The sequence below is a fragment of the Thalia democratica genome, chromosome 1 (genome assembly GCF_965202585.1).
Source record: "Thalia democratica chromosome 1, ktThaDemo2.hap1.1, whole genome shotgun sequence".
NCBI classification, from domain to species: Eukaryota; Metazoa; Chordata; class Thaliacea; order Salpida; family Salpidae; genus Thalia; species Thalia democratica.
The window spans coordinates 67,395,896-67,407,573 of record NC_139165.1 but is presented as its reverse complement, the minus strand read 5'-3'; the positions used below and the strand labels follow the sequence as shown (position 1 = coordinate 67,407,573).

At 25.4% G+C, this 11,678-nt stretch overlaps 1 protein-coding gene across 2 annotated transcripts; it reads left to right on the top strand.

Moving 5' to 3' along the window:
- Positions 1-153: 153 nt before the first annotated feature.
- On the top strand, positions 154-11,193 carry LOC145848759 (protein-glutamine gamma-glutamyltransferase 4-like). Of its 2 annotated transcripts, XM_082954031.1 has the most exons (17): positions 154-256; positions 2,401-2,451; positions 4,915-5,103; positions 5,281-5,415; positions 5,826-5,913; positions 6,035-6,141; positions 6,205-6,323; positions 6,525-6,653; positions 6,750-6,927; positions 7,358-7,478; positions 7,603-7,751; positions 8,004-8,114; positions 8,505-8,720; positions 8,812-9,000; positions 9,369-9,532; positions 10,336-10,478; positions 10,769-11,193. In XM_082954031.1, the coding sequence occupies exons 1-17, from the start codon at positions 193-195 to the stop codon at positions 10,917-10,919; spliced, it is 2,304 nt and encodes a 767-aa protein (XP_082810157.1). In that variant the 5' UTR covers positions 154-192; the 3' UTR covers positions 10,920-11,193. The 2 variants fall into 2 exon arrangements, with proteins under 2 accessions (XP_082810157.1, XP_082810160.1); XM_082954034.1 differs by lacking the exon at positions 2,401-2,451.
- Positions 11,194-11,678: the final 485 nt, after the last annotated feature.

Here is an 11,678-nt window from a genome sequence, read left to right as displayed (position 1 = left end):
TCTATAAATTTGTACATGTTATAAAACTCTAAAGTAGCTTAGAGTTATTTTTGTATAAGGAGGTCCTTAGACCAGTTTTTTTGAGCTTTTTCATTTTTGTTTTTAATAAATTTGTCATATTGAATACTTAAAATTTAAAGAACAATAAATTTCAGCTTATATTTTTTAAGTCTATTGTAAAAAAAATCAAAAATGGGTATATCCCAAAGCAAGTGTGAATCTGATGATGAAGTAGAAAAAAAACCTCAAGGAGCAAGTAAGTAAATTTTCTATGATTAACTATTTGCTGAAAAAATTAGAAACCTCTTTTTGACATTCTAATAGTAAAAGTTCTTATATTCAACTGAAAATTTTGTTATTCATTGAAATTGTTTCAAATCAAGCCTAAATTAACAGTATGTGAAAAATATAAGCTAAAGTATAATAAAAAACTTAAATTAATAAACTGCAGACGTTATAGTACATAACTAATCAAATTTATTATAAAAAAAGAAAAAAGAAACATTGAAAATTTGTAGGAATTTATAAAACACTTGTAAATTATATTTCTTTCTTATTTCTATGATTTATATTTTTGTAAACAAAAAGATTAAATATACATCACCTTTTATAACTTCAGAGACTTTACTTAAGAGAAGCTAATGTTAAAAATAGTTTAATTTGAGTTACATGCTAAGTAAAATTTCAATTTGATAATTCAAATACTCTTTATTTATTATCAAAAAAATACAACTGAAAATACTAAAAACTTAAAAGTAGTTAAATTTTTTTAGTTTAAAAATATATCAGTGCTATGAGGCAAAAACTACAAAATTAAATTTACAATTTAGTGAAGTTTTAAACTGAATAGTTTATTTTATTATCTAATTTTAGCTGAAGTTTGTTTAAAATTTCAGCTTAAAACAAGAAAAAGTGAATATAACTTGTTGGTGTAAAAGCTAAAATAAAGATTTTTTATTAAAACTCAAACACAAAACTTTGTTAAAACTAAAAAAAGGATAAATTTTGAATACTTAAGTTGTAAATACTTACAGACAAACTTATTTAACCAAAACTTACAAGATTAAGAATTTATTATTATAAAACAAGTTAACAGGGATGCCTTCAATAAAAACAAATAATAATTTATTTATTCAAAAATTAAATATAGTTACCACTGAAAGTTAACAACATAATAAAATTATCTTTTTAAGGAAAATATGAAAACATTGTGCAGCAAGTTTCTTTATTAAAATATTTTTGAGCTTTCATTATAGTTTTTTGAAACGCAAAAAACGCTCAAAATATTTGGTTCTAGGACATGGTGCACAAAAATACATTTTAGTTATCAAGTTGATACCACAGATATCTTTTAATGTCTTGTCCAGGACAGTTTAACGTCTTGTGCAGGATGGGTCAGATTAGTTCAAAAACAAAATAATAAGTACTAAGATAAAAACTAAATGTAAACTATGAATATAGTAAAATATTTGAAAAGAGCTAAAAAAGAATGAAAAAATAAACTAGTTTTTACAAGTAAGATTATTTTATGTATTTTTACAATTCATTATATCAAAAAAAAACCTAAGACAATCTTGTGGTCAAAACAAGCAATCAATTATTAAAGAAATAACTAAAAAGCTTTTTTAGAATATTTACTATAGTAAACCAAAGAAATTTTAATTTGAAAAAAATTTAAATCTAATAATTATATAATACATAACTAAAATATGGTACTAGGGTAATTTAAATAGTAAAGGTAAAGTTTTATAATTGTATAAATTCTTAGCTTATTATGAAAATAACCATTAACTTATCAAAATGATTTTTTACTTATTTTAATTGAAGTAAAAATGATTCAATAAAATCTTGTAAGGAATTTAAATAAAACTAATACAGGTTTGTCCTTAACTTTCTTAACTTCTGTTTTTTAAATGAAAGTTGTTAAAGTTTCAGAAAACTATAGTCAATTAGTGAAAGTATTAGCATGGTATTTGCCAGTAACAACTTTTGATAAAATGGCTTATTACAAAGATTGTAGTACAAACTTATAAGGTCAAGTCGTGACTTAGAAGCTTGTTGAAAATTATAGTTTATAATAGCTGTTCAAGGCAAATCCTGTACTAAAATTTCAAAAAAATCTTTACATACTAGTTAACTTCTTAATTCGAAAATACTATTTTCAAAAATATTTGATTTCAATTAATAAAAAGATGGAAGAGTTTATTTTTTTTAAAGAAATTGTCTGTATTTAAAAATTCATACATTTTCTTCAAAACAAAAAGTCCCTAAAAAAACACAAAAAAAAATTAAGCATAGACAAAATCAATATATTGATACTGTAATAAAGTATAGTTATTTTTTAAAACGTTATAGTGTATATTAATTTAACTTTGTAGATTAACACTTTAATTATTTTAGTTTATGTCATTGGTACAGAAGTTACAAAAGTGGTTTATGAAAAACCACAAGGTAAATTCAAAATTTGCAATTCGTTGGCATTTGATTTTCTTAATTGGAATTAAAGGAGCATGTTATTGTTTATATTATATTACTTAGCTTTTTGTTTTTTATGACACATATTCATTTTTATCAATACTTAAATGTAATTCAAAAAATTTTAATTATATTTCATTTTTAATTGTATTCTACAAAAGGGTTAAGCAATTTTTTAAGTCGACGGGTCAAATTTATTAGATTTATACTTATTTTCGCGTACCGCTTTACTTTTTAATTCGTATTAGAAAATATTTTTATTATTTTAAAATTGTGATACTCAAACTAGTACTACCTTTACTATTTTTTAACAAAATAATAATTATCAATTTTTTTTTAAACCTATTTAGTATACATTTTTATAACTAATAAAGTTCTTACGAGATCGACTCGCAGGATTTACACTGAGGCAGCCTATAAGCTAGTAGAATTTAAAAAATATATATTTATCTAGTTTTATCTTAGTATTAGCTGAAACTAACTCTGATAAAAACAAATATTAAAATTAAATTAAAATTTAGTTGAGTGTAAATGACTTTAGAATTGTTAACTCTCTTTATCCGAATTCATTTTTGAACCTCAAACTAAAAAAAAATCTAAATTTTCAGAATCTAGATAAAATAATAGTTAACTAGTACAAACTAATTATGGCTATTTTATGAGCAGTTAATATTAATGTGCATAAAGATAAACGTTGTATTTATAAAATTACGTAAAGTAATTTTAACTGTTATTCATCTATTATCATCGAAAAATACTTTTTCTAAAATACGCAAGGTTAAAAGAGTAGTGGTACACTTTTGTACACTTTTAACTTATATACATTAAGTAAAATTTAAGGATGTAAATACTTAAAGTACTTTCTTCATTTCTATAAAACATGTAGTACATAAATTCAGCTTTTTTTTTTTAAGTTTTATTTATGTTTTAAGTTTGCTGAAGCGTCTTTGAAGTTAAAAAAACAAAAAAAACTTAAAAGGCTGTTTAAGTTTGAACATTTAAGCAATTTTTTTTTTAAGCTAGCTACTAATTTATGTCTGTTATTTTGTTTTTAACAATCTCTGCAATTATAGCTTACAATAACTCTTAAAGAAATTTAACACAATTAAAAGTATTCAAATAATGGCTGTTTGTGTATTTTTTATTTATTTTTTCATTAAGCGTTTATTTAATTAAATTGATTAGTTTTATAAACATTTAATGTTACTAGCGATTTTTCTTAACAACACTAAAAAGTAAAATAAGGCAAATCAGCTAAAACACACTTTTTTATTACTAGTATAAAGCAAAACGCTAATCTTTTAAAAATGTTTAATCAAATATTAATTTTATTTTATTTATTTTGAACATTTTATGTTTAAATTATTTTAACTATTAAAAGCTTTTGCTTCCATATTTATACTTGAAACGCTTTGTGATTAAAAATTTTTGTAAATTATTTTTTGGAGCACAATTTAAAAAAAAATTATTAGTGTTTAAAGTAAAACAAAAAAAAAACTTACCAAAATAATTTGTGATACATTAAAATTAAACTTTTTTTAGATAATAAATTTAAAAAATAGTCATTAAAAGAAACAACTTTTTACGTTTTATCTTGTTAATAAAAATTTCTTAAACTAACATCTGATGTTAAACGTTTGTTTATAGTTTTGAAACAAATGCTCGAAAAAAAATTAGGTTCACTAAAAACCTATAGAAAATTTTTAAATATTAACAAAAGTACTGAAAAAAAAAAAAAAATTACTTCATTCTATCAAATATGCACTAAAACTAAATTTTAAACCTTAATAATAACAATTATAGTATCAACTGTTTACCTCAGAAGTTGCTTATTGTAAAAAAAATTACATTGTCGCAAACGATTATAAGGTGTGGTCTGATCGTATTCATAAAATTACAATAGAAAAGAGATTTTTGTCCCAGGAAAAAAGTAAATAAATTGTATAAAAGTTTTCGCGATACACTGCTACTTGTTTACTTGTAGTTTTTGTTTTTATACGTAGGTTTGTTAAACATATAAATTTGAAAATTGTAGGTGCTTTTTCAACATAAATGCATTAAACAGTTTTGAAAGTTTAATAAAAGTTATGTTTTAGATTTTTCGTTTTAAAAACAACAACAAATTTTTAGCAAGGATATATTTTTTATAAAAGCTAATTAAGATATTTATAAAAACAAAATTAATCTTTATCATGCAAGAAACACTGTAAAATAAAAAGTCGAAATTTTGCTTTTTAAACAATTTTTGAGAAAAATATATTTATAAACATGATATATATCGTTATTCATAGTACAAGTTTATTAAAGTACCGTTATTTTAAACAAGTTAATATATAATTAAATAAATACATATTTCAATGCTAAACGGTATCATTTGATAATTCAATTTTTTTTCAGACAACAGTTTATTCATTAAATAATTCGTTGAACTTGTTTTAGAAACTGGACTGAAAATGAAAACGATGGATTGTGATTGGATGAGAGAAGTGAATGAGAAAGCGCATCACACGGACGAGTACGAAACGAAATGCATGGTGCTCAGGAGAGGACAGACTTTCAACTTCAAAGCAACTCTGCAGCGAAAGTTGAATGAAGAGTTTGACTCGGTTGTTCTTGAACTTCGAACTGGTTTGTTTAATTGAATTTAAGAATATGAGTTTTAATTGTCTTTTTAAAAAAAGTTTTAGTATGTAATGATATTTGTTTGAAAATACTTTTTTTTTTCGATTTTAGAAAAGAGTTGGAGAATTTATCTCATTATATTTAAATTTGTAACAAGGTAAACTTTTGTAATTTAAACACCAGGACCAAACCCACAACTTTTGACCAACACAAAAATAAGATGTCCATTGATGGAAGATTTCAAAAAGGGCATCTGGGGAATGAAAAAGATAAGTGAAGAAGAAAAAGAAATTGAAAAGGAACTTGTTAGAAATGCTGGTACGATAGTTGTTTCTTTATACTGTTTCTTAAAGACAAGTTAAAATCTAAAAATTCGAAATCCTTATTTTGTTTATAAGAAACTCTTAGTTAGTGATTTCGTAATAAATGGGGGAAATTTAAGTCATAAGTTCACCTAATTTCTATTTCATGATTATATAGAAACTACATGTTAATAACGAAAGATAGTTATATTAAAGTATTTTACACTATATTTAACTGTCTTATGTTTTTGTTATCCTTCTTATTTTACGGAATCATTAAGTTTTGATTGTAAATTTTGAATTTTTTAAACCTTGAGTTTTTATTAAAACAGTTCAGTAAAAGAATTATCAAAATTAGTTTATAAGTTTTTTAACATGATTTCACGTATTTTTGCACAAATAATGATTTATAAAAACATTTAACAGAATCTGAACCTGCCGTTGCTGCCGAGAAAGTCACAGTTTTTGTTTATGAATTCAGTGTTAGCATTCCTGCTAACTCCATCATTGGAAAGTGAGACACAATAATAATTGCTTGCAAGTTTCTATAAATAAAACTTTTTTTACATTAATTTGTTAAGTAAAAATGCAGTTATTGTGATAGTGAACGTTTTTACAGACTTTTAACATTTTAGGTTTAAAACTTACATTGAATTTCACTCAAAACTCGAAAGTGGAGAAATAAAGAAAATGGTCGATGAAGAGCCAGACTTGTACATTCTTTTCAACCCATGGTGTAAAGGTACATTAAAACTAGTTTACTAATATAATGTAGCTCTTTTTTCCACTTGTAATTTTTACGCAGATGACCAAGTTTATATGAAAAACGACGAGGAAAGGAACGAATACGTGCTTGCTGATAGAGGTATCATTTACAGAGGATCTACCAGAAGAATTTCGCCAAAATATTGGAATTTTGCACAGGTTATTAGAAACTTTTAGTAAAAGTTCTTAAAGAGTTTTCATGAAAATATTATGATAAAATTAAGGGATAAAGTGTTTTAGTTAGAAAAAAAAGTTTTACTCAAACGTGTTTTTTGTAAATAATGTTTGTATTTAAAATTAAATTAAAAAAAAAATCGTGTTACTGTTTTAAGTATTTGATAAAAATTTTACTTTCAAAAGTTTGAAGACCACGTCCTTGAGTGCGTTCTTAAAGTATTGGACCAGGACAAAAGGTTGAAGAAAAAGCCAAACAAGTGGATCGAAAGGAGAGGAAACCCTGTCTGGGTATCACGTGCCCTCTCATACTTGGTAAGTTAAAGTAGCACAAAAAATTTAAAATAAATAAGCATCTTTCTAAAAAGAGTAGTCTTTGCATTAAGATTTTGTAATTTGTTAATAATTCAGATTAACGAACACGTTCTGATCGGTAATTGGTCAGGAGATTACGAAGGAGGCGCTTCTCCTCTGTCGTGGATTGGCAGTGAGAAAATATTCCAGCAGTGTTTTGACAGCAACAAGCCAGTGCAGTATGGACAGTGCTGGGTCTTCAGCGGTGTTATGACAACAGCGCTAAGATCTCTGGGTAATTTATATTTAACATTATTAGATGTTAAAATATTGTTTATAAAGCTTTAAGTTGATTCTAAACTGTACCTTTGTATTTGGTAGACTTTTGCTTACTTAGGTGGTAATTGTTATGAATTTTTCTACATATTAAAAGTTTTAAAATTTTAAGACGATTTGTCTAATATCCTATTAGACAAAAACTGAAACCATTTTATGAAAAACAAGATATTTCGTGCATTTTTTTTAATTCAACAAATCGCTTAGGTTAGATAGTAGATTGTTTTCATACTTCATAACTGATTAGAAAGCAAGTTTAGATTTATTGTTAGTTACCCATCTTTTTTAATATTAAAACTCTGACTGGAAACTAAAATAAACATGCATTTTTAAACATTGAAAAAACTTTTTTACTCAATTTTAATGCATAAAGTTTGTATATTTATAAGGAATTCCCGTAAGAAGCACTACCAACTTCGCATCTGCTCACGATACCGAAGCAACAATGACAATTGACAAATACGTCAACAAAAACGGAAAAGAAATTGAACTTACTGGCGACAGTGTGTGGTTAGTTTTTTTTTACTTGATAGCTTGCAAAAAAAAAAAGATGCTTTTAAATTTATTTATTTTCGTGTCGTAGAATAGTTTTTCTTTATTTTGCAAGGTAAGTTTTTAAAGTAGCTTTTCTCAGGAACTTCCATGTGTGGAACGAAGCATGGATGGCGCGTCCTGACCTCCCTAAAGGTTACGGAGGTTGGCAAGCGGTCGATTCAACCCCCCAGGAAGTCAGCTTGGGTTTATATCAAACCGGCCCTGCGCCTCTTGCTGCTATTAAAAAAGGTTTTAATGTTGAGAATTTTGCTTTTAAATTAAAAGTAGAAGATTTTTTCGTGTTTTGGATAACTTAGAGATGTGCAATATAAAAAACATTTTTGAAAAATATACAAAACTTTTTTTGTTAAAATTTTGAGCAAAATGAAACACTTTTTATTTCTTTTAACTTAAATAGAATATTGTTTTATCTGCATTTTTCTGTACAATATCTTAGTTTTCAAAATATTGCTGGTATACAACTAATATCATCAATAACAGGAGAAGTTTACATTGGATTTGAGACTGGTTTTGTATTTGGTGAAGTGAATGCAGACAGAGTGACTTGGCTGGTCGAAGAAGACCCAGAAGATGGAAACTACATTGTTAAAAGTTTGTACCATTCAACCAAAATCTAAAAATTTGAATACAATGCAAAATTAATAAAAAAAATAAAAAAATTAGTAAAGCAGTTACGTAGTATTTATCATATTCATAACCCAAAAAACATATACAAAAAAGCATATATAACAATTTTTATCTTTAAAAACGTATTTGCGTACATGTACTTAAAAAGTATAAAAAACAATACAAGTTTTGTAGTAAGGCAACAAACTGTAATAGAAAGTTTATATAACATAAATATGAACCAAACGACTTTTAATGAAAATTGGGACCTGAAAAATAAACTAGTTTAGTGAAAAAGCAAGATTTTCTTTTAGAAATACTTTAGTATGATATCAACAAAGATACACTTAAATGAGCGCATATAAAACGCAACAGAGAAAGCAGCCCACTACAAGCGAAGTGTTGGAATAGCCATGAGCACGAAAGAGGTTGGTAAAGATTTGAGAAATGACATTACCAATGAGTACAAATACGAAGAGGGAACAAAAGAAGAAAGAGATGCTTTTAACAAAGCTTTCAGCTTCGGTGCAGCCTTTGACCACCACAAGGGCTTCCTTGAACTTAAAAAAGAAGGGGACGGAGTAACTATTGGTAAGTAAATTTTATTCTTTTCACACTTTGTGCGACCAAAACAAAGGCTCAGAAAGATAAAAAAATGTTAATCATTGTTGAAACCAAACAGATATCGAAAAAATTGACGAGGTTTACAACGGCGAAAAGCTGTCGACAAAAGTTCACATCAAGAATGACAAGGCTGAAAACATCACTTGCAACGTAACAGCTGTTTTGTATTCCACAAACTACACTGGTGAGAAGGCTAAGTTTATAAAGAGAGTAAAATATACTGATGTCAAGATGGAACCTAAAGGAAGTAAGTGTAATTTTTCGAATAAGTTAATTAAGTATGTGTTTAGATGTTTTAAAAAAAGCATTACTTATATTTCTGTATTTATTGATAAACAATATTTAAAACAAATTTGATATAATGGTAAAATAATCAATGGTTTAGAATACTATAAATTTTTTGAGAAAAATAGCTACTTTTTCAACTTAACAATTTTTTTTGCATTCTTTTTGATAATTAACTTAGATAATTTTTAAAATTAATATTTGAATAACTCTAACAATGATAAATCAAGAATTAACAATAAATTGTTTTACATTGTATAGAAATTCTTCATTTTTGTAACCTTAATAAAGTTAACTAAAATAGTTATTGATTGTTATTTTAATCTACAGAGGTGTCTCAAGCGTTTGAAGTTGAGTTTGATGAGTACTTCAAGAAGTTGACAGACCAGCAATCTTGCAGACTGACAGTAGTTGTGGAAGTCATCGAGAATGGAGACATGTTCACAGACGATATGGAGTTTGATATTGATAACAAACAAGCAGTAAAAATATTGGTTTGTTTATGTTTTTAAAATAAATAAGAATTATTTTGTAGTTTTATTAAATTTTCGTTTTAACTATCATCTTAATAATAATTTTATTTACAAAAAGACAACGACGTTTTAGCTAAAATTGGGATCTTCAGATCTGAAAAGTAAAAATAAAGGATGACGATGGATAACTCAATAAAAAGTGTACATAAATTAATATAATCAAACTTATAAAAATCAGTACGCAAATTTAACATTATTGTTAAAGTAAACAAAAAATATAAATAGAATTATAGATAATCAAAGTTCTTTACACTTACAATTATTAATATGTTGTATATAGTTTTAGATACTTATAGCAACACAAATCAAAAAGTGCGGGGCAGGTGTAAAAAATTTCTTGTCTTAATTAATCTGCGTTTTTTGTTAGCAAGTGCAATTTCAATTTTGAATTTTAAAAATTTTAAGTTATTATTTTAAGTAAAGTTCAATTAATAAATGTAACTATCTTAACGCATTTAAGTAAAAGAGGAATGTTTAACTGATTCACGGTACATTAATTTTAGTGAATTAAATAGCTATAATTTCACCTTAAGTTAATTTACGGTAACATCTAAATTTTAAGATGTTCTAAAACTACTCTCTAACACTTTTAAGAAGAAACAAAACAATAGCAACAAATTTTTACTACGCTAATAGTCTCAGATGTTAATTTATAAACAAAAAGTTTAGTTTATAACTACACATGTGTAATCCTTTTTTTTTTTAAGTATAAAGAAAACTATAAAAACTATTAGAATTAGAGTGAAATAAGTTTGTTTTATCAGATCGATGATGACTTTTCATTAGACGTTTTGGACCCGAAAAAAGTTTCTATTCAACTCACCAACCCTCTGCCTGTTTCTTTAGAAGATATTAAGTTCTCAGTTGAAGGCTCAGGCATGCTAAGACCTGTGTACAGAAAACTGACGTAAGTTAATTAGTTTAATATTTGTGAACTACTTACTGTTTAAAATAAAAGATAGAAGACGTATAATTAATTTATTAAGTGTTTATCAAAAATGTAGTTTTTATGTTATTATTTATTCTTCAGAATAGTTTTTATAACAAATAAAAACAAAACAAATTGAGTTTTATACTTTTTCACTGCGAGCAATGATCATATTATTGAATAATTTTATCTTTTAGTAGTATAAAAAACACCCAATCAAAGCTGTGTAGACTTTATTATATTTTTTTATTAAATCTAGTATTTTACAGACGAACGCTTGAGCCCAGTGAATCAATCACTGAAGAGTTTGAATTGAATGCTAGGTACAGAGGGTCGAAGAACAGGAGATTGTTGGTTGATGTTGACACAAAACACGTCAAAGACTTGAAGACATCTGCACTTATCAGAATCAACAAATAAACATTTTGTTACCTATGTTTAATACGTAAAATTATGTATCTTTATTTTTAATTGTTTTTTCTCGCCTTTATCATTAATTTAAACAATGTAAAACAGATTTTGAACCAACTTTTTTTGAATCCAAGTAAAAACTTTGTACTTATTCTTTATTGTTTTAATTTATTTTTTTTACTGGTATATTATTTGCGTTGTTTGTATATTAACTGACAAAATGTTTTTATTGCAAAAGCATTATAAATGTGTGTAGTTTGTATAATAAAATCATTAAACAATATTATAAATCGTTATTTTATTTGTTAATTAAAGTTTTTGAATAAGTTAAACCATGCTTAACTTTTATGCTGCTTACGTTAAAGCTAATTAGAAACTTAAAATAAACATATTATAAGTTTAGTCAGTTACTAAGTTTCACCGCTGAACGGGTTGTCAAGCTGCGATTCTTTAAAAAAGTTATAAAATGAACGCAAAAATTGATAACATTTAGTTAAGTTTATGATAAAAATTAAGAATATAGTATCAAAAAATTAGTGTTAATATTTTGTAATACTATGAAACTGTTAAATAGGTTGTTGTACAAAACAAAAATAAAACCAAATAATTTAAGGGATTTTTGAAAATTGTTTAAAAAGAAGCAAATGTTATTAGTTTTTATAGATAAAAATATAATTATATTACTATGCAGTAAAATATTACTTCAAATGAAAAAAGCTTTTTGTAAAAATTAGGGTGGTACATTAAACATAACTTTGACTTTGGTTA